At 38.3% G+C, this 23970-nt stretch overlaps 1 protein-coding gene across 16 annotated transcripts in view; it reads left to right on the top strand.

The window, feature by feature from the left end:
- LMNTD1 (lamin tail domain containing 1) overlaps window positions 1–23970 on the top strand; it is a 208203-nt gene that overhangs the window by 76399 nt on the left and 107834 nt on the right. For 10 of the 16 annotated variants that reach the window (XM_063639976.1, XM_063639977.1, XM_063639978.1 and 7 more), the window contains exons 1-3: window positions 17662–17733; window positions 18941–19059; window positions 22387–22607. The exons of 1 other annotated variant lie outside the window; for it this stretch is intronic. In XM_063639976.1, coding sequence (XP_063496046.1) covers window positions 18971–19059; window positions 22387–22607 — 310 coding nt within the window. In that variant the 5' untranslated portion in view covers window positions 17662–17733; window positions 18941–18970. Of the gene's footprint in view, window positions 1–17653; window positions 17734–18642; window positions 18862–18940; window positions 19060–22386; window positions 22608–23970 lie in introns of those variants that run through there. 5 more of the 16 variants (XM_055280329.2, XM_055280340.2, XM_063639983.1 and 2 more) reach the window with 5 other exon arrangements.

Raw genomic sequence — 23970 nt, 5'->3', positions numbered from 1 at the left:
TTCTAACTACAACAGTCAAAGTAATTGCTTCCCTGAGTTATTTGAGCCTTTGAAAAAACTATTCCTTTGGTTCTTATCACATTCTGTCACACACTATATTTATTTTTTATTCACAGATACTATAGTTTCATCTAAATAATTCCAGAAGACCAAGGAGCATGCCTGAAACATGTTTATATATTATAGACTGTCTATTCAATTGCCTTGTAAATGATGGCGCTCAGTATTTTGCAGGGAATGGTATAATATAATGATTGAGAATGCAGCCTCTGAAGTCAGACAAAACTGAACTCTGGTCCTGGTTCTGCTGCTTTACAGCTGTGTGGCTTTGGGCAATTATCTGACTGCTAAAGCCATCAATTGCCTCATTTGTGAAAGGCAGACAATAATACATCATATATTAGGCTGTTCTTGCATTGCTATAAATAAATATCAGAGACTGGGTAATTTATAAATAAAAGAGGTTGAATTGGTTCATGGTTTTGCAGGCTGTACAGAAAGCATGGTACCAGTATCTGCTTCTGGTGAAGGCCTCAGGGAACGTACAATCATGATGGAAGGCAAACGGGGAGCAGGCATCTCACATGGCGAAAGTGGGAGCAAGAAAGCAAGGTGGGCGGGGGGTGCTATACACTTTTAAACAACCAGATACCATGTGAACTAACTGAATGAGAACTTATCACCAAGGAGATGGTGCTAAACCAATCATGAGCGATCTGTCCTTGTGATCCAATCATCTTCTACCAGGCCCCACCCCTCGCACTAGGGCGGGTACAAATATCCAAACCATATCATTCTGCCCCTGAACTCCCAAATTTCATGTCCATCTCACATTGCAAAACACAATAATCTCTTCCCAACAGTCCCCCAAAACCTTAACTCATTCCGACATCAAGTTTAAAGTCCTAAGTCTCATCTGAGTCTTGTCTCCTTCCACCTATGAGCCTACAAAATCAAAACAAGTTATTTACTTCCCAGATACAATGGTGGTACAGGCATTGGGTAAACATTCCCATTCCCAAAGGGAAAAGTTGGCCAAAAGAAAGTGCCAATAGCCCCATGCAAGTCTGAAACCCAGCAGGGCAGTCATTAAATTTTAAAGCTCCAAAATAATCTCCTTTGAATCCATATCCTCCATCCAGGGCACACTGTATAATGGGTGGACTCCTAAGGCCTTGGGCAGCTCTGCCTCCATAGCTTTGCAGGGTGGAGCCCCTGCAGCTGCCTTCATGTGTTGGAATTGAGTGCTTGTGGCTTTTCTAGGCACAGAGTGCAAGCTGCCAGTAGCTCTACCATTCTGGGGTCTAGAGGGCATCAGCCCCCTTTGCACAGCTCCACCAGGCAATGCTTCAGTTGGAACTCTGTGTCAGGGCTCCAACTTTACATTTCCCCTTGGTGTTGCCCTAGTAGAGGTTCTTGTGGAAGCTCCTCCCATGTGGCAGGCTTCTACCTGAGTTAGGGGTTAGGCAGAAGCCTAGGAGGCTTTCTGATACATCCTCTGAAATCTAGGTGGAAGTTGCCAAGCCTCCTTTACTTTTGGATTCTGTGCACCTGCAGGCTTAACATCATGTGGAAGCTGCCAAGGCATATAGCTTGTGCCCTCTGGAGCAGTGGCCTAAGCTGTATCTGGGGCACTTTGAGCCATGGCTGAAGCTGGAGCTGCAGAAATGAGGGGAGCAGCATCCCCAGGTGATGCAGGGCTTTGGCATTCCAAGCCTGGCCCATTAAACCATTCTTTACTCTAGGTCTCTGGGACTCTGATAGGAAGAGCTGCCTCATGAGTCTCTGAAATGCCTTCCAGGCCTTTTCCCCATTGTCTTGGCTATCAGTACCTGGCTATCTTTTAGTCATACAAATCTCTCTAGCAAGTTGTTTTTCTGCAGTCCACTTGTATTCTTCCCCTGAAAATGGGCTTTGCTTTTCTGCCACATGGCTAGGCTGTGAATTTTCCAAACTTCTAGGCTCTGCTTCTTGTTAAAATATATGTTCCAATTTTAAGTCATTTCTTTGCTCTGACATCTGAAAGTAGGATGTTAGAAGCAGCCAGGCAACATATTGACTGTTTGCTACTTAGAAATTTCTTCTAACAGATACTCTAAGTCATCACTCTTAAGTTCAAACTTCCATGGATCCCTAGGGCATGGACACCAAGCATTCAAGTTCTTTGCTAAGGCATAACAAAGGTGACCTTTGCTCCAGTTCCTGATAAGTCCCTCATTTCCATCTGAGACCTTCTCAGACTGGACTTCACTGCTATCAGTATTTTGGTCACAACCATTTAAGTGGTCTCTAAGAAGACCAAACTTTCCCTCATCTTTCTGTCTTCTGAGCCCTCCAAACCCCTCTAATCTCTGCCCATTACCCAGTTCCACAGTTGCTTCTACATTTTCAGGTATCTTTATAGAAACACCCCACTTCTCAGTACCCATTTTCTGTATTAAGCCACTCTTACATTGCTATAAAGAAATACTTAAGACTGGGGAGTTTATAAATAAAATAGATTTAAGTTGGCTCACAATTCTGCAGCCTGTACAGGAAGCATGGTGCTGGCATCTGCTTCTGGTGAGTGCTTCAGGGAACTTACAATCATGGTGGAAGGTGATGCAGAGTCAGCGTGTCACACAGTGAGAGTGGAAGCAAGATGGCAAGGGAGGATGTGCCACTCTCCTTTAAACAACCAGATGTCACGTGAGCTAACTAAGCAAGAACTAACTTATCACCAAGGGGATGCTGCTAAACCATTCACAAGGGACCAATCCCCATGATCCCATCACCTCCCACTAGGCCTCTCATCCATCACTGGGGATTACGATTCAACACATTTGGAGGGGACAAATATCCAAGCCATATCACATCATTATAAGAATAAAATGAGATAATATATGTAGAGTATTTAACACATATAGGAATCATGGTAAATAATAGCCATATAGTAGTGGTGGTAATAGTATTTATTCACTATTGAGTATGGCTGACTCTGAATTGTAGAAGTAGTTACTCAGAAAACTAAGGGAGAAACAGAAGCAAACAGTACAACAATAAACACTAAGAATAATAGAATAGCTGAAGAAAATTTCAAGAAAATAAGGATGTCTAAGTTGTCTTTCTTCTACTGCAGACTAGTCCATATCTGACCATAGGGTTCTTAGAGTTCAGTTTCCTAACAATGCATGAATTTTCTTATTCTATCTCAGATGTCTGTTTTTTCACATCTTTCTCACACATATGGTCTCAAACAAACAACACAGGGTCATTTCAGACACTATGTTATCCACCCTAGTGCTCTCTTTTTCTGTTCGTAGTGAAAGTTGGAGGTGTCCTGCACTTACAAAAGACATAACTCGAACCTCAGGGCCTTAGTATCCTTAGAATTCTCCCAATTTCTTCCATTCTCTCATTTGCACACAGGGGAGATGTTTCTATTACCAACCTAAATTTGTTTACACTTCAAATTATCAAGAGAATAATTAAAATAGTTTCATTTAGTAAACAGCATCATGGAATTCTCAAGAATAATCTGCCTTTGGTGAACTGTACCCTTCATTGACACCCATTGCTATTATCAAACAATGATAGGATTGTTCATCAACAGTGAGCAACCCTAACAGCAAATCCTAACTTCAAATTTGTTATATGCATGGTTACCAGGGAGGAAGAAAAGACAGGGTTGAGGCCTCTCCCTGCCTGTGTTTTCACGCTGGTGCTGGTTGGGCTCAACACAGTCTTATATTTGTGCCTAAAGCCACTGATAGAGCTCATGCTGGTGGGAATGTAAACTAGTACAACCACTATGGAAAACAGTGTGGAGATTTCTTACTTTTATTTTTATTTTTGTTTTTTTATTATACTTTAGGTTTTAGGGTACATGTGCACAATGTGCAGGTTTGTTGCATATGTATCCATGTGCCATGTTGGTTTGCTGCACCCATTAACTCACCATTTAGCATTAGGTACATCTCCTAATGCTGTCCCTCCCCCCTCCCCCCACCCCACAACAGTCCCTGGAGTGTGATGTTCCCCTTCCTGTGTCCATGAGTTCTCATTGTTCAATTCCCACCTATGAGTGAGAACATGCGGTGTTTGGTTTTTTGTCCTTGCGATAGTTTACTTAGAATGATGTTTTCCAGTTTCATCCATGTCCCTACAAAGGACATGAACTCATCATTTTTTATGGCTGCATAGTATTCCGTGATGTATATGTGCCATATTTTCTTAACCCAGTCTATCGTTGTTGGACATTTGGGTTGGTTCCAAGTCTTTGCTATTGTGAATAGTGCCACAATAAACATACGTGTGCATGTGTCTTTATAGCAGCATGATTTATAGTCCTTTGGGTATATACACAGTAATGGGATGGCTGGGTCAAATGGTATTTCTAGTTCTAGATCCCTGAAGAATTGCCACACTGACTTCCACAATGGTTGAACTAGTTTACAGTCCCACCAACAGTGTAAAAATGTTCCTATTTCTCCACACCCTCTCTAGCACCTGTTGTTTCCTTAAAGAACTAAAAGTAAAGTAGTTCTTAAAGAACTAAAAGTAAAACTACCATTTGATCCAGCAATCCCACTACTGGGTACCTACCAAGAGGAAAAGAAGTCGTTATACAATAAGATACTTGCACATGCATATTTATAGCAGCACAATTGGCAGTTGCAAAAACGTGGAGCCAACCCAAATGGCCGTCAATCAATGAGTCGATAAAGAAACTGAAGCCAAGCTATTTGAAAATACACTGTCAGAGGAGACAGAAGAAAAAAGAATAAAAAACAATGAAGCACACTTATAGGAACTAGAAAATAGACTTGAAAGGGCAATTCTAAGAGTTATTGGCCTCAAAGAGGAGGTAGAGAAAGAGGTAGGGGTAGAAAGTTTATTCAAAGGGATAATTTTAAAGGACTTCCCAAACCTGAAAAAGAGCAATATGCAAGTATAAGAAGGTTATAGAACACCAAGCAGATTTAACCCAAAGAAGACTACCTGAAGGTATTTAATAATCAAACTCCCAAAGATCAAAGACAAAGAAAGAATCCTAAAAGCAGTAAGAGAAAAGAAATAACTTACAGTGGAGCTCCAATATGCCTGGCAGCAGACTTTTCAGTGGAAATCTTACAGGCCAGGAGAGAGTGGCATAACATACTTAAAGTGCTGAAGAGAAAAACAACAACAAAAACGTTTACACTAGAATAGTATAACCAGCAAAAATATTCTTCAAACATGAAGGAGAAATAAAGACTTTTTCAGACAATCAGAAGCTGAGGGATTTCAACACCAGATCTGTCCTACAAGAAATGCTAAAAGGATAACTTCAATCAGAAAGAAGGATGTTGATGAGCAAAAAGAAGTCATCTGAAGATACAAAATTCACTGGTAATAGTAAATATACAGAAAAACAGAACATTATAACACTGTAACAGTGGTGTTTAAGCTACTCTTACATAGGACTAAAGGATGAACCAATCCAAAATAATAACTACAACAACTTTTCACGACACAGACAGTACAATAAGATATAAATAGAAACAACAAAATGTGAAAAAGTTGGGGACAAAGTTAAGGCACAGAGTCTTTATTAGTTTTCTTTTTGCTTGTTAGGTTGTTTATACAACAATATTAAGTTGTTATCATCTTAAAATAATAGGTTATAAGATAGTATTTGCAAGGCTCATGATAACCTCAAAATAAGATAACAGATAATGGATACACAGAAAAAGCAAGAAACTAAATCATACCAGCAGAGAAAATAATTTTCACTAAAAGGAAGACAAAAAAAGAACAAAGAGAAGACCACAAAAAAAAAACACATAAAATGGCAGAAGTCAGTTCTTAGTTATAAATGATAATAGTGAATGCAAATGGACTAAACTCTCCAATCAAAAGACATAGAGTGGCTGAAACACACTTCATGAATAAAAACATACATAGACTAAAAATAAAGGGATGGAAAAAGATATTATATGCCAATGGAAACCAAGAGAAGAGCAGGCAGAGCTACACTTATATCAGACAAAATAGATTTCAAGAGAAAATCTATAAGAAGAGACAAAGAAGGTCACTATATAATGATAAAGGGGTCAATTCAGCAAGAGGTTATAACAGTTTAAAATATATATGTGTCCAACACTGAAGCACCTAAATATATAAAGCAAATATTATTAGAGATAGAGATAGACTCCAATACAATAATAGCTGGAGACTTCATCCCACTTTCAACACTGGACAGAACTTCCAGACATAAAATCAACAAATACACATCAGACAATATACACTATAGACCAGAAGGATCGAATAAATATTTACAGAACATTTCACCCAATGGCTGCAGAATACACATTCTTTTCCTCAGCACATGGATCATTCTCAAGGATAGATCATATGTTGAGTCACAAAACAAATCTTAAAACATTAAAAAATTGAAATAATATCTAGCATCTTCTCTGATCACAACAGAATAAAACTATAAATCAAGCTGGGTATGGTGGCTCATGCCTGTAATCCCAGCACTTTCAGAAGCCAAGGTAGGTGGATCATGAGGTCAGGAGTTCTAGATCAGCCTGGCCAACAAGGTGAAACCATGTCTCTACTAAAAATACAAAAATTAGTCAGGCGTGGTGGTGGGCATCTGTAATCCCAGTTACTTGGGAGGCTGAGGCAGGAGAATTTCTTGAACCCGGAAGGCAGAGGTTGCAGTCAGCCGAGATTGTGCCACTGCCCTCCAGCCTGGGTAACAGAGCCGCTGTCTGAAGGAGGAGGTTCCAAGATGGCCAAATAGGAATAGCTCCGGTCTGCAGCCCCCAGTGTGAGTGATGCAGAAGATGGGTGATTTCTGCGTTTCCAGCTGAGGTACCGGGTTCATCTCACTGGGGCTTGTCAGACAGTGGGTGCAGCCCATGGAGCAGGGCGGGGCATCGCCTCACCCGGGAAGTGCAAGGGGTCAGGGAATTCCCTTTCCCAGCAAAGGGAAGCTGTGAAGGGTGGTACCTGGAAAATCAGGACACTCCCACCCTAATACCTAATACTGCACTTTTCCAATGGCCTTAGCAAACGGCATACCAGATTATATGCCACACCTGGCTTGGAGGGTCCCATGCCCATGGAGCCTCCCTCACTGCTAGCACAGCAGTCTGAGATTGAACTGCAAGGTGGCAGCGAGGCTAGGGGAGGGGGGTCCGCCATTGCTGAGGCTTGAGTAGATAAACAAAGCGGCCTGAAAGCTCAAACTGGGTGGAGCCCACTGGAGCTCAAGGAGGCCTGCCTGCCTCTGGTAGACTTCACCTCTGGTGGCAGGGCATAGCTGAACAAAAGGCAGCAGAAACTTCTGCAGACTTAAACGTCCCTGTCTGACAGCTTTTAAGAGAGTAGTGGTTCTCCCAGCATGGAGTTTGAGACCTGAGAATGGACAGACTGCCTCCTCAAGTGGGTCCCTGACCCCTGAGTAGTGTAACTGGGAGACACCTCCCAGTAGTGGCCGATTGACACCTCATACAGCTGGGTGCCCCTCTGAGGTGCAGCTTCCAGAGGAAGGATCAGGCAGCAACATCTGCCATTCTGCAATATTTGCTGTTCTTCAGCCTCTGCTGGTGATACCCAGGCAAACAGGGTCTGGAGTGGACCTCCAGCAAACTCCAACAGACCTGCAGCTGAGGGTCCTGACTGTTAGAAGGAAAACTAACAAACAGAAAGGACATCCACAGCAAAACCCTGTCTGTACGTCACCATCATCAAAGACCAAAGGTAGATAAAACCACAAAGATAGGGAGAAACCAGAGCAGAAAAGCTGAAAATTCTAAAAATTAGAACGCCTCTTCTCCTCCAAAGGAATGCACCTCCTTGCCAGCAACAGAACAAAGCTGGATGGAGAATGACTTTGACAAGTTGACAGAAGAAGGCTTCAGACGATTGGTAATAACAAACTTCTCCTCACTAAAGGAGGATGTTCAGACCCATCGCAAAGAAGCTAAAAACCTTGAGAAAAGATTAGAAAAATGGCTAACTGGAATAAACAGTGTAGAGAAGTCCTTAAATGACCTGATGGAGCTGAAAACCATGCTACGAGAACTACGTGATGCATACACAAGCTTCAGTAGCCGATTTGATCAAGTGGAAGAAAGGGTATCAGTGATTGAAGATCAAATGAATGAAATGAAGTGAGAAGAGAAGTTTAGAGAAAAAAGAGTAAAAAGAAACAAACAAAGCTTCCAAGAAATATGGGACTATGTGAAAAGACCAAATCTACATCTGATTGGTGTACCTGAAAGTGACAGGGAGAATGGAACCAAGTTAGAAAACACTCTTTAGGATACTATCCAGGAGAACTTCCTCAACCTAGCGAGGCAGGCCAACATTCAAATTCAGGAAATACAGAGAACGCAACATTTAGGATACTATCCAGGAGAACTTCCTCAACCTAGCGAGGCAGGCCAACATTCAAATTCAGGAAATACAGAGAACGCAACAAAGATACTTCTCGAGAAGAGCAACTCCAAGACACATAATTGTCAGATTCACCAAAGCTGAAATGAAGGAAAAAATGTTAAGGGCAGCCAGAGAAAAATGTCAGGTTACCCACAAAGGGAAGCCCATCAGACTAACAGCAGATCTCTCAGCAGAAACTCTACAAGCCAGAAGAGAGTGGGAGCCAATATTCAACATTCTTAAAGAAAAGAATTTTCAACCCAGAATTTCATATCCAGCCAAACTAAGCTTCATAAGTGAAGGAGAAATAAAATCCTTTACAGAAAAACAAATGCTGAGAGGTTTTGTCACCACCAGACCTGACCTGCAAGAGCTCTTGAAGGAAGCACTAAACATGGAAAGGAACAACTGGTACCAGCCACTGTAAAAACATGCCAAATTTTAAAGACCGTCAATGCTAGGAAGAAACTGCATCAATTAATGAGCAAAATAACCAGCTAACATCATAATGACAGGATCAAATTCATACATAACAATATTAACCTTAAATGTAAATGGGCTAAATGTTCCAATTAAAAGATACAGGCTGGCAAGTTGGATAAAGAGTCAAGACCCATCAGTGTGCTGTATTCAGCAGACCCATCTCAGGTGCAGAGACACACATAGGCTCAAAATAAAGGGATGGAGGAAGATCCACCAAGCAAATGGTAAACAAAAAAAAGCAGGGGTTGCAATCCTAGTCTCTGATAAAACAAACTTTAAACCAACAAAGATCAAAGAGACAAAGGAGGGCATTACATAACAGTAAAGGGATCAATTCAACAAGAAGAGCTAACTATCCTAAATATATATGCACCCAATACAGGAGCACCCAGATTCATAAAGCAAGTCCTTAGTGACCTACAAAGAGACTTAGACTCCCACACAATAATAATGGGAGACTTTAACACCCCACTGCCAACATTAGACAGATCAACGAGACAGAAAGTTAATAATGATACCTAGGAATTGAACTCAGCTCTGCACCAAGAAGACCTAATAGACATCTACAGAACTCTCCACCCCAAATCAATAGAATATACATTCTTCTCAGCACCACATCACACTTATTCCAAAATTGACCACATAGTTGGAAGTAAAGCACTCCTCAGCAAATGTAAAAGAACAAAAATTATAACAAACTGTCTCTCAGACCACAGTGCAATCAAACTGGAACTCAGGATTAAGAAACTCACTCAAAACCGCTCAACTACATGGAAACTGAACAACCTGCTCCTGAATGTACTGGGTACGTAACAAAATGAAGGCAGAAATAAAGATGTTCTTTGAAACCAATGAGAACAAAGACACAGTGAACTAGAACCTCTGGGACACATTTAAAGCAGTGTGTAGAGGGAAATTTATAGCACTAAATGCCCACAAGAGAAAGCAGGAAAGATCCAAAATTGACACCCTAACATCACAATTAGAAGAACTAGAGAAGCAAGAGCAAACAAATTCAAAAGCTAGCAGAAGGCAAGAAATAACTAAGATCAGGGCAGAAATGAAGGAGATAGAGACACAAAAAACCCTTCAAAAAATCAATGAATCCAGGAGCTGGTTTTTTTGAAAGGATCAACAAAGTTGATAGACCACTAGCAAGACTAATAAAGAAGAAAAGAGAGAAGAATCAAATAGACGCAATAAAAAACGACAAAGGGGATATCACCACCGATCCCACAGAAACACAAACTACCATCAGAGAATGCTATAAACACCTCTACGCAAATAAACTAGAAAATCTAGAAGAAATGGATAAATTCCTGGACACATACACCCTCCCAAGACTAAACCAGGAAGAAGTGGAATCCCTGAATAGACCAATAACAGGCTCTGAAATTGAAGCAATAATTAATAGCTTACGAACCAAAAAAAGTCCAGGACCAGACGGAGTCACAGCCGAATTCTACCAGAGGCACAAAGAGAAGCTGGTACTATTCCTTCTGAAACTATTCCAATCAATAGAAAAAGAGGGAATCCTCCCTAATTCATTTTATGAGGTCAACATCATCTTGATACTAAAGCCTGGCAGAGACACAACAAAAAAGGAATTTTAGACCAATATCCCTGATGAACATCGATGCAAAAATCCTCAATAAAATGCTGGCAAACAGAATCCAGCAGCACATCAAAAAGCTTATCCATCATGATCAAGTTGGCTTATGCCTAGGATGCAAGGCTGTTTCAACATATGCAAATCAATAAACATAATCCATCATATAAACAGAACCAAAGACAAAAACCACATGATTATCTCAATAGATGCAGAAAAGGCCTTTGACAAAATTCAACAACCCTTCTTGCTAAAAACTCTCAATAAGCTAGATATTGTTGGGATGTATCTCAAAATAATAAGAGCTATCTATGACAAACCCACAGCCAATATCATACTGAATAGCAAAAACTGGAAGCATTCCCTTTGAAAACTGGCACAAGACAGGGATGCCCTCTCTCACCACTGCTATTCAACATAGTGTTGGAAGTTCTGGTCAAGGCAATCAGGCAAGAGAAAGAAATAAAGGGTATTCAATTAGGAAAAGAGGAAGTCAAATTGTCCCTGTTTGCAGATGACATGATTGTGTATTTAGAAAACCCCATCGTCTCAGCCCAAAATCTCCTTAAGCTGATACGCAACTTCAGCAAAGTCTCAGGATACAAAATCAATGTGCAGAAATCACAAGCATTCCTATACACCAATAACAGACAAACAGAGAGCCAAATCATGAGTGAACTCCCATTCACAATTGCTTCAAAGAGAATAAAATACCTAGGAATCCAACTTACAAGGGATGTGAAGGACCTCTTAAAGGAGAACTACAAACCACTGCTCAATGAAATAAAAGAGGATACAAACAAATGGAAGAACATTCTGTGCTCATGCATGGGAAGAATCAATATTGTGAAAATGGCCATACTGCCCAAGGTAATTTATAGATTCAATGCCATCCCCATCAAACTACCAATGACTTTCTTCACAGAACTGGAAAAAACTACTTTAAAGTTCATATCAAACCAAAAAAGAGCCCTCATTGCCAAGACAATCATAAGCCAAAAGAGAAAAGCTGGAGGCATCACACTACCTGACTTCAAACTATACTACAAGGCTACAGTAACCAAAACAGCATGGTATTGGTACCAAAACAGAGATATAGATCAATGGAACAGAATAGAGGCCTCAGAAATAACACCACACATCTACAACCATCTGATCTTTGACAAACCTGACAAAAACAAGAAATGGGGAAATGATTCCCTATTTAATAAATGGTGCTGGGAAAACTGGCTAGCCATATGTAGAAAGCTGAAACTGGATCCCTTCCTTATACCTTATACAAAAATTAATTCAAGATGGATTAAAGACTTAAATGTTAGACCTAAAACCATAAAAACCCTAGAAGAAAATCTAGGCAATACCATTCAGGACATAGGCATGGGCAAGGACTTCATTTCTAAAACATCAAAAGCAATGTCAACAAAAGCCAAAATTGACAAATCGGATCTAATTAAACTAAAGAGCTTCTGAACAGCAAAAGAAACTACCATCAGAGTGAACAAGCAACCTACAGAATGGGAGAAAATTTTTACAATCTACCCATCTGACAAAAGGCTAATATCCAGAATCTACAAAGAACTTAAACAAATTTACAAGAAAAAATCAACCCCATCAATAAGTGGGTAAAGGATATGAACAGACACTTCTCAAAAGAAGACATTTATGCAGGCAAAAGACACATGAAAAAATGCTCATCATCACTGGCCATCAGAGAAATGCAAATCAAAACCACAATGAGATACCATCTCACACCAGTTAGAATGGCAATCATTAAAAGGTCAGGAAACAACAGGTGCTGGAGAAGATGTGGAGACATAGGAACACTTTTACACTGTTGGTGGGACTGTAAACTAGTTCAACCATTGTGGAAGACAGTGTGGCGATTCCTCAAGGATCTAGAACTAGAAATACCATTTGACCCAGCCATCCCATTACTGGGTATATACCCAAAGGATTCTAAATCACGCTGCTATAAAGACACATGCACACGTATGTTTATTGCAGCACTATTCACAATAGCAAAGACTTGGAACCAACCCAAATGTCCATCAGTGATATACTGGATTAAGAAAATGTGGCACATATACACCATGGAATACTATGCAGCCATAAAAAATGATGAGATCATGTCCTTTGTAGGGACATGGATGAAGCTGGTAACCATCATTCTGAGCAAAGTATCACAAGGACAGAAAACCAAACACCTCATGTTCTCACTCATAGGTGGGAATTGAACAATGAGAACACTTGGACACAGGGTGGGGAACATCACACACTGGTGCCTGTCATGGGGTTGGGGGAAGGGGGAAGGGATATCATTAGGAGATATACCTAATGAAAATGACGAGTTAATGGGTGCAGCACACCAACATGGCACGTGTACACATATGTAACAACCTGCACATTGTGCACATGTACCCTTATAATAATTATGCAGGAAGTATAGTGATTAAATAAAATTGGGGAATTAGCATCCAAAAAAAAAGACTGTCTCAAAAAAAAACTAAGTCAGTGACGAGAAATTTTGGAAATTATACAAATACACGTGATATTGTTTGGCTCTGTGTCCCCACCCAAGTCTCACCTTGAATTGTAATAACCCCCATGTGTCACGTGAGGGACTCAGTGGGAAGTAATTGAATCATGGAGGTGGGTTTTTCCCATGCTGTTCTTATGATAGTGACTAAGTCTCATGACATCTGATGGTTTTATAAAGGGAGTTCCCCTGCACATGCTGTCTTGCCTGCCACCATGTAAGACAACCCTTTGGTCTTCCTGTCTTCCGCTATGATTGTGAGGCCTCCCTGGCCATGTGGAAATGTGAGGCCATTAAACGTATTTTCTTTATAAATTACCCAGTGTCGGGTATGTCTTTATTAGCAGCATGAGAACAGACTAATACAACATAGAAATTAAACAATATGCTCCTGAATGACCAGTGAGTCAATGAGGAAATTAAAAAGAAAATTGAAAATTTCTTGAAACAAATAATGGAAACACATATACCAAAACCTATGGAATATAGCAAAAGCAGTACTAAGAAGGAATTTTATAGCTATAAGTGCCTACATCAAAAAAGAAGAAAAATTTCAAATAACAAGTCTGATGATGCATCTGAAGAACTAGAAAAATAAGAGCAAACCAAACCCAAAATTAGTAGAAGAAATAATAAAGATCAGAGCAGAAACAAATGAAATTGAAATGAAAACAATACAAAAGATCAATAAAACAAAAAGTTGGTTTTTTGAAAAGTTAAACAAAATTAACAAACCTTTACCCAGTCTAAGAATAAAAGAGAAGATCCAAATAAATAAAGTCAGAGATGAAAAAGGAGACATTACAACTGATACTGATCTTTCTTACTCCTTTAATCCAGTGCTTCTCTCATAGGTTAAAATTTTTACATATTTTAAACAGGGTTCCTAGGGGGCGCTAGTGTTTCATAAGCTAGAGAATCAATACTTGGCTGTTATGTTGAATAATGACTGCCTTTATCGTGTTTGCAGAGGGAATATAAAAGCTAATGAATAGAATTTCTCAGTTCAAATTGTTCTCCAATAACGTTTTACAGGCTTTGGCTCCAGACTACTTTTCTGCTAGAGATTGCCCATATATGACAGAAGAAAATGAAACTGCAAATGTATATCAATAGGAAACCTCAAAATTAATCATTTGCTCTTTGTTCAACCATTTGTTGGGTGTTATTTTATTTCAAGACACATGGGCTGGTGGTTGTGATTTCATAAGATAGATTAAAAGTGTATAGGTGAAATAAAAAATGTATTGGTTTGTATTTTTAAAAAAATTACTATAGAGAATGTAGTATTCTGCAAATAAGAGCAAATGTTATGAATCTTTGTCCCCTGAACAAGTCTGAGGTGTCCTGACTTGACTTGGAAAAATAAGTGCTATATTCCTCTAAAGAGTATGAATAGAAAAGATTTGCGGACAAAGACTACTCCTAAAATACATGTAATGTGTCAAGTAATTAGACAGTTATTTTGAACTATTGCTAAAATTGGTATGTCTGAGGATTCAAACCAGTGTTTGAGACTCAGCCTCAGAAATGCAGATCTAAGACCTTAGTGTTGTTTTTCAACAGGATTTTGTGATTGGGAAGGTCCATGAAGATTACTTTGAACAAACTTTCTGAAACTTGAAACTTCCAATACACATCCTCTAGCCTGTCTTTAAATACCCCTAGTAGGAGCTTAATGTGACTCTAACTTCAAGGTAAAATAATAGCATCTGTGTCTGAGGCTATTATTACACGTGGATCTGTGTGAAAGAAATGAATTGACTGAGTACATTTTTCGACTAGCAAAAGGCTTTATAATAGGAATTTATACTATTTTTATGTGGGTGTAAATATGAAATTGAATTCCTACAATTGTATTCCAAACTCTTTGAATCTTAGATAATGGAACATGTCATAGTGTTTAAAATTGTAGTCCTGAACTGATTATTACTCAACTGCATATTACCCATGGCCTGAGAGGGGAAGAAAATTATCTTTGTGTATGCTGCCTTCATTCACGTAAGACATTTTATTTGTATTACCAATTTAATAAAATCTCTTGCTGTGCAAATCTTCTCCACATGTGGAGGCAGAGAATTAAATATATAAAGCCAGTTCTTTGTGTTCTTCAACTCTTTAAAAATTGTGTATATGTAATATTTTGTCTGTTTTTTAAATTTAAGAATATGGAATTTTGCGACTTTTAATTTTTTCTTAAGGTAGAAATCTCACAACATGAAACTCAGTTTTCATTACTCTATTTTGACCCATATCTACTCTTATGGGGCTTCAATTCCCCAGCAAAATTCTGGTATTTTCCCAATGCGGGGTAAAGGCCCAGATGATTTGAGACCAGACCAGAAAAAGCAGGATAAAGCTGGTTCAGGAATGGACAAGCATTTAGGCAGATACCACAGAAAAAGGAAGATATGGGACAAGAGTAAAGCAGAAACAGCAAGTACAGTGAGGAGGTCTCTCTAACAGATGGATGAGACTAAATCTTGGCTCTGCCATTTACTGGCTGTATAAGCTTGGAAGAGATATTTCATCTCTTGGAACTTCCACTTCCTCATTTGGAAAATGGGGAAATTCCCATCTTCTAGAGCTGTGGTGAAAGAACTGTATAAAGATTATTGCACTGGCACAATGGCTCACACCTGTAATCCCAACACTTTGGGAGGCCGAGGCAGGCAAATCACTTGAGGTCGGGAGTTCAAGACCAGCCCGGCCAACATGGCAAAACCTCGTCTCTAGTAAAAATACAAAAATTAGCCTGGCATGGTGGCGCATGCCTGTAGTCCTAGCTACTTGGGAGGCTGATGCAGTAGAATCACTTGAACCTGGGAGACAGAGGTTGCAGTGAGCCAAGATTGCACCATTGCACTCCAGCCTGGATGACAGAGCGACATCCATCTCAAAAAAAAAAAAAAAAAAAAAAAAGATTATTGCACCTCATGCAGTGTTTCTGCTTCTTCCTTTCAGTTCTTGCTGACCCTCTCCTTCCTGAGCAGAGACAGCCATGTTGATGACACCATTAACATTTGAGTCTGTGCATCCCAAACTGAGCATTCTATTTTAGTCTTTTTGCAAAGGAGAACTTCAGATATTTACAGCCAAAAATAATCATAATCTATAATTAATCTCCCTATAACTATTACTCAGCTTTAATAATTACAAGTCATGACCCAACTTTTTCATCTACATTCTCATCTGCTTCCTACTGTCTGTATTAATTAGAAACAGAGGACGTCATATCATTTTATCTATAAATGTTTTAGTATGTATCACTAAAAGATAAGAACTCTTTTCAAAAAACATAATCATGATACCATATCACACCTAAAATATTTACCAGTTATTCCTTAATATCATTAAGTACTGTGTGCTTAAGTTTCTAATGTCTCATAAATTTCTACAGTTTGCTTGAATTAGGATATGTTATATCCACAAATTACAAAAAGTGTCTTATAAATTTCTTAATTGATTAGCTAACGTGCTCTTCTGATTCGTGTATCACATGTAAAGTAGAGGATTCATCAGATTCAGGTTGATTTTGTTGCTGCTGATGGCATTATTGCTACTGTTATTCTCTGTCCAATAAGTTATATCAACCACAGAATACTACCAAGTGGTATTGCTATTGGTGATGTAATTTTTTCCAAACTGATAAACAACTCTTGGAAACGTCTGAACAAATCAATATACAATCTTTCCTGAATTTAAACAATAAATAGTTACATCGTAAAGACTTTGGTATATATTAAAACTGCAAAAATATTTTGTATTTATATGACATATAGAGCTAGGCTTTAGGCTCATATAATTCTAATCTTTTTTTTTTTTTTCGTGATGGAGTCTGGTTCTGTCACCAAAGCTGGAATGCAGTTCCACCATCTCAGCTCACTGCAACTCCACCTCCCCGGTTCAAGTGATTCTCCTGCCTCAGCCTCCAGAGTAGCTGGGATTACAGGCACCTGCCACCATGCCCAGCTAATTTTTGTATTTTTTTTAGTAGAGACGGGGTTTCATCATGTTGGCCAGGCTGGTCTTGAACTCCTGACCTCAAGTGATTCACTCCCAAAGTGCTGGGATTACAGGTGGGAACCACTGCACCCAGCCGGATAATTGTAATCTATTTTTCACCCGCATGAATGCCTAGAAAGGCATGTGTCATGTGGGAACATTATTTACTAAGTAGGATTATCTGCCACATTGTGGAAAGTCTAGCATCTCTGGGTTCTGTCTACCAAATGCCACTAATACCCGACCCAAATTTTTATGACTACTATCAACATCCTCTTACGTTTACAAAATGTTCTCTATGGTTCACTTTGTCCCCTGTTGAAAAACACTAAATTAGTTTAAGCAAAAACAAAAGAGAAAATTGGTCTTCATTGCGTGTATGCAGTAATTTAAGAAAAGGAAATAAGAAAAATGTCTAGTATGGGGAATGAATATTGAAACACTCACAAATTTAAAGCCTTCAAAAGTTTTTCTCAGCTGACATAATTTTATTTCTCCAAAATATGTTGGAAAATATGAGCAGGCTCTCTGATAAAACCAATGAGGTCATAATGACCTTATGCTAATATATGCAATTCAAGTAGAGAAAAGTTTAACCAGTCTGAAAGCCATCCAGACTGGTACAGGTAGGGAGACTGGGAGAGTGACAAGAAATGACAAGCCCATTTTAAATTCTTTACTAAGCGTAAGTAAAAATGTATAAACCTTCTGATGCTATATTTACATAATTGGCCAATAATGTTCATAAGGAATTGTGCTTCATCTCTGAGAGGGAGGAAATACAGTCAAACGTTTACTTCCCTTTAACTTACCTTATGATGTGTTATACATCTTGACTTTTTCTTTTCGGCTTTTTAAAACAGTTACTTTATTGTCTTTAAAAATCATTTTCAAATCTATATTAAAAGATAGTTTAGTATTATTTCTGAAAGCAGGTATTGTTTATTCATGGTACCTAGCCAGTTTTTAAGAAATAGTAGAATCTGATTAACTATTTGTAATAAACTCACTCATCCAGTAATCATCATGTATATATCTTATTACTGTATATAATCATGTACTTTCATATTTATTCATTTTATTGTCATACTATCATTATCAAGAAACATTAAGTGTGAGTGTTTTACACAGAGGAGAAACTGAATTAAATGATTTCTTCTAAATCCTACTGCTGGCATAATTAGGAGAAGAATTTAGGTGTTCTGGCTTTGATTTTATGATTTCTACCAATAGACTTCTTTTTGCATTCAAGTTTTATGGTTTCTACTCTTGCTGCCTAGCTGTTTCCATGTGCTCAAAGTATTTGTCCAGAGAGAGAGAAAGAAAAAAAAAGAAGGAAAGAGTTGTGATTAATTTCCCCAGTATGTACATACTGGCCTTGACTCTTAGAAATACAAAACAAGATATCAGTAATTTTGGTGGCAAAGTCTAGTGGAAGATATAGCTTTCCTAAGAGCAAATTACTTATTTAATGTCTGCAAACTGCAAAGAAGGTATAGCATCAACATAGTAATTGTTCAGAAACTGGAACTTGGTTACTATGGAGACATTACCTCATAGTTCTAAGAGGCAGTGTTGGCCAGATGCAACAATTGTATTCATAAAGGTCTCTTTGCCAAGTTACTGCCGTCTCAAGCTGCTTCCAGTGAATGCTACACACCTTCACCATGGTTTGTCCGATATCTATTCTTAGCCAAGATCAGGATTGGCTTTGTTGGTACTTATATATCCTCATGAGAATTCTGGTTCTGGTACTAGTTTGGTAAAGAAATTATTAAACCTGGCTGATGCTTGAAGGTAGTTGGATTAACAGGTGAGGTCACTTTGAAAAGAAAAATCTGCCTCGAACCTCAGTGATATTCATCGTCTGATGTCATGATCTGGTTTCCTAGGAAAGAAAAGAGACTTCTTTTCTAGCCAAGATGAAAGATACACAAGACATTCAGGAGGCTTCGGAGGCAATGCAGAGTAAAGTCCATGAGCAGGAAGATAAGAATGAGAAACAAGAACAGTGAGCACGCATAGATGCAACGAAAGCAGAGTTAGAGCTGAGTTATGGAGGAGCAATGATGGCATGCTTGACCTCTTTTGTTTTAATACTCTCATGAACCAGTTAGAACTAGAATACATCCCACAAATTTTCTAGAAATAATGGACTGTAGCATACAACTACTTCCACAACTACTGTTTTATAAGGTTCTAGTCCTTGAGAAGTATAAAAATCCACCTGGACAGATCTCCATAGTGTAAGACCTAGCTGAGATTCCATCCGAAGTTCCCTTTTTTTTTTTTTTTTTTTTTTTTTTTTTTTTTTTTTGAGACGGAGTGCGGTGGCGCGATCTCGGCTCACTGCAAGCTCCGGCTCCCGGGTTCACGCCATTCTCCTGCCTCAGCCTCTCCGAGTAGCTGGGACTACAGGCGCCCGCCGCCACGCCCAGCTAATTTTTTGTATTTTTAGTAGAGACGGGGTTTCACCGTGGTCTCGATCTCCTGACCTCGTGATCCGCCCGCCTCGGCCTCCCAAAGTGCTGAGATTACAAGCGTGAGCCACCGCGCCCGGCCTCCAAAGTTCCCATGGAATATGTTAAGGCAATTTACAGAAATAGTTTATTTCTAGAACTATTTTACAGAACTGGGGACAAAAAAATTACCAGAATATTGATTTTGGAAATGTCCGTGAGAATGTTATATAAAATTATAATCCCTATTTTTATATTTAATATAAATCATTCATCAACTAAAGCATTACCATTGGTTTTCCAATGTTTTCTTTAAAATTGGCTTATTGAGTATACATAATTTAAGGCTATTGTTACTTTGGACCTAGAAGTCCTATGTTTATTGTTCAGTCCAAGTCCATTTTTAAATATTTGTTCTTAGAGATCCTCTGAGAAATGATTGTTGTCAATATTATCAATGCAGCATCTCCCAAAGTAACATTGCAATGCTAGACTTGAGCTTTTGTAACTGCCCCTGGTTTAATGTTAATCAATTATGGAGGGAGTGAGATACCAAGAAGGGGCTTAGAAAATTACTTATGTTTAAGGGAAAGTTAACTAAGCACTGAGAAAAATCTCTCATCTTCCAAAAGAAGACTAATAGGTAGGCAAGTGGAAGGTTCAGATGATGGGCTGTATCACACGAGTTTGTTCCTGAAATGTCTCAGCTCTTTCAAAGATGTGTGCAGCCATTAGAAATTTCTTATTCGGCCAGGCATAGTGGCTCATGCCTGTAATTCCAGCAATTTGGGAGGTCAAGGCAAAAGAATCACTTGAGGCCAGGAGTATTAGAGACAGCCCGGGCAACATAGCAACACCACATGTCTACAAAATTTTTTTCAAAATTAGCAGGCATGGTGCCATGTGCCTGTAGTCTCAGCTACTTGGGAGGCTGAGGCGGGAGGATCACGAAGCCAGGAGTTGGTGGTTGCAGTAAACTATGATTGTACCACTGTACTCCAGCCTGGATGACAGAGAGAGACCCTGTCTCATAAAAAAAAAAAGAAAAGAAAAGGAATTTCTTATTCACCTACCAAAATAAGAACACCCTATAGCTCCGGGACAGGTTTCTCTGGTTGCAAAGATTTTGTTAAGGCTTCTTGGGAATCTTGTGGAATTAAATTTATTTTAAAGTGCTATTGTTTTACTAGAGGAAAAAAGTTGAGATCTTATAAAATGAACATGCTGAAAAGAATAGCCAGTCTGTTATGAAGCCCAGATATAAGGAATGTTGAAAGAAAAAAGCATTTCTCTGCTGTTATAGTCAATGTCAGGGAGAAGTCCTGTCTTACAATCCTGTCTCATGTTGAACACAGATGAAATATCTGTAATCTGACAATTTACCTCTAAAGTCTCCTTCCCACTACCTCTATGGTCATACTCAATAGTGTATCTTCATAGGTTAGAGCTTTTCTGACAAATATGAATGCTTGGAGTGTCAGCAGGATGTTAAGTGCACATGCTTATTAAGCACTGGGCTAGTAATCACGACATTTTCAAAGCCAATGCCATTTAATTATTTTAAAAATTTGCCTGAGATGTCTGTGTCTGCTGAGAGGCACATTAAGAGCAGTCTAGTTTTGAATACAAAACTCTCCAGGTATAAGATTTCTGATAAAGGAACTTTCACACTGTAGAACAAAATGATTGTGAATACCTCTTGGTAAACAGAGATATTGAGGGTGACAGCAGCAAGACGGCAGAGTAGGAAACTCCAGGCCCTCATTCTCCTGTAAAGAACCTGAAAGAACAACAAGGAGAGGTTGGCTAACGTAACTTTATAAGAGCTTTGGGAAATAGATCCAAACAGAGATAATTCATGGAGGCAAAATAATTAGTTCCTGACTTATAGTGGATAGATATGTGGACCCCCAGAAAGGGGATGGTTGAATTGGCCATTTGTCTCATTTTTCAGAGAAATAAAGGGTTTAGATTCGAGGACTTTGTTCACAATTTAAGCACTGAACACGCATGCATACACACATGCACCCGCAAAAATTGCTTTGAGGTCACTGGGAAGAGCCTCAATGTGACTCATAAAATGAAATGGCCTAAGTCTTTTCAGGATTCATGTCAATGAAGTGTTGTTTAACTTGTAAAATAATTGTACTGAAGCTTATGAACCTTGTTCAAATGATTGTGCACTAGTTAACAAATGTTTTATAGTTATAAAAAAGAAAGGAAATCTTTGTTCATAATAAGATTCACTTATAAAAATAGAACGTGAAAATGATCTTTCTTCTCTCTTTTCTGTCATTCCCTCCAATACATATACACACACACAAACATGTACAGTTTATTTGAAGGCAGACATTCACTAAACAATCTTAATATAGAAAAGTTAGTTGAGCAGCAACAGGAATTAAAGGAAAAGTGTATAGGAAACAATGATATATTAAACCAGAATTATAATCATGATTTTATGGTAATGGAAAGAGGAAATACGACAAGTGATCAAAGTGGAGGTATAAATGGCTTATGAAGTCTCCACTTAGAGTAAAAAATACATTTAAAAGCCTAGAAGGAGATGGTAAAATGTCTTGTTGGTGGCATTGTAATGATTAGTATTATCTTTTTTCTACTTACACATTTTCAGAACTATCTACAATAGAAATTTGTTAATTTTCAAATATTTTTCAAGCGTATAATAAATTGATAATGAAGTGTTTTATTTAGATTGTTAAAACTAGAAATACAAGATGTTATTGTGCTTGTGTTGGATGCATATTACCTTTGAAAAGCAGAATTCTGGGTAATAATGATAGCCCATGCTTCTTTTATTCACAGCCACTTTTACTTTCTTATTTATTTATTTTATTTATTATATTTTTTGTACACAGAAGAGAAGACAAACTTGGAGTATATTCTTTAGTACATTTTTCCCCAAAGATGATGGGTTCAGTTGCCACAACACTGCCATTGTCATCTTCAAATTCCAGTGGAATGCCTCTTGGTTACTATCTGTCTAGTCCTCAGATTAGTAGAGTAACTATATCAACAACTGGACAATTGACTTCTAAAGCTACTGCAGGTAGCTGTTCCCGAGTGGAAAACAGCTTGGGTAAGCAAAATATGGACCCCATATTTTTAGAGTACTTTTAAAGCATATATTTCAATAGATTGCATATATGACTCTCAGCCAGAATGATGTTTTATTATTAGTCCCCCAAAATGCTAACTTCCTAGCATCTTATGAAAAGTAACTTAACTGTGGTCATCACTGATCCTAGAACTGGGGTATTAAATTCAGGCCACATACATGCATGTGCCAAATATATCATTCTTATAATTAAGATATCTTGAGTTATCATGATGGTTCATGAGTTGACTGCAAACATACATTAGAAGTGCTAGAGAATTAAATATTCCAATGTATAGCATTAACTGCCCTTCCTCTGAACACTACCAGAAGGATTAAATACCAGAAAGATTGAGTATTTTGTGCCTTTAGGAGATGTATGGCTTAAGTAACGAATAGACAGATAGATGAGACAAAGAAGTAATATAAAGTAGGTATAAAATAATGGAGAGAAAATGGTAAAACAATAAAGAGAACTTGAAGGAGAGGAAAATGAAAACAGTACTATGATCAGAAAAAGTAAAGTTTTGACTATTATCAACAATGTGCTCAGCAATACCCACACTCTAGGGTGTTTGTTTCTCACCATGTTTAGGGAACTTTGAGGGTATGTTTTCGTGGTTTACTGAAAACACTGTCATCCTTTGAAACACAGGACCTACTGTTTTTCTACAATGTTAGGCATCAGGTAGAGTACTTAACATCTCTGCATTTCATTTTCCACAAATGCAAAATAGGGATTAAAATAGAAATGTTACAGGGCTATCCTAAAGATTAAATATTTATGAAAATTACCTAGCACATAATAAATACTCAATAAACATTAGTTGTGAATCTGAACGTACCTGTAATCACCTTCTTTTAAAATAGATGAGATTTGGGGTTTGTGTTTCAATTGCCAATCAACTAACAAGTTTCAAAACTGGTAGCACAACTAGTCCAGTGACTATCTGATGCCTCCATTATCCTCTACCATCCTGTGCCCATTTACAGCCCAGCTGCCCCTCATCTATATTTCATTTTGTTTCTAATACATTTCATTTTGTTTCTAATATATTTCATTTTGTTTCTGATACGTTTTTAAAATCTTTCACATGGGTTATATAGGGTTTTTTTTTCTCCTGCCATTATGGTCATATTCCCTATGTTTCATTTTTTGTATGATGAGTATAAAATTTCCCAAGAAACCTCCTAAGTTTACACTGAACTTTAGGATGACCAAAACCCATATACTGAAAATGAAAATACAAATTTTAGGTCTGGGAAGAAAAGATTTTCTATCATTCGTCATTATATCATCATGGCATATGTTCTATATTTGGGTTAAACTTTGGCTCCTTGTAAT

This window comes from Symphalangus syndactylus, chromosome 5 (assembly GCF_028878055.3).
Source record: "Symphalangus syndactylus isolate Jambi chromosome 5, NHGRI_mSymSyn1-v2.1_pri, whole genome shotgun sequence".
Taxonomy (NCBI): domain Eukaryota; kingdom Metazoa; phylum Chordata; class Mammalia; order Primates; family Hylobatidae; genus Symphalangus; species Symphalangus syndactylus.
This window is presented reverse-complemented; position numbering and strand designations above follow the sequence as displayed.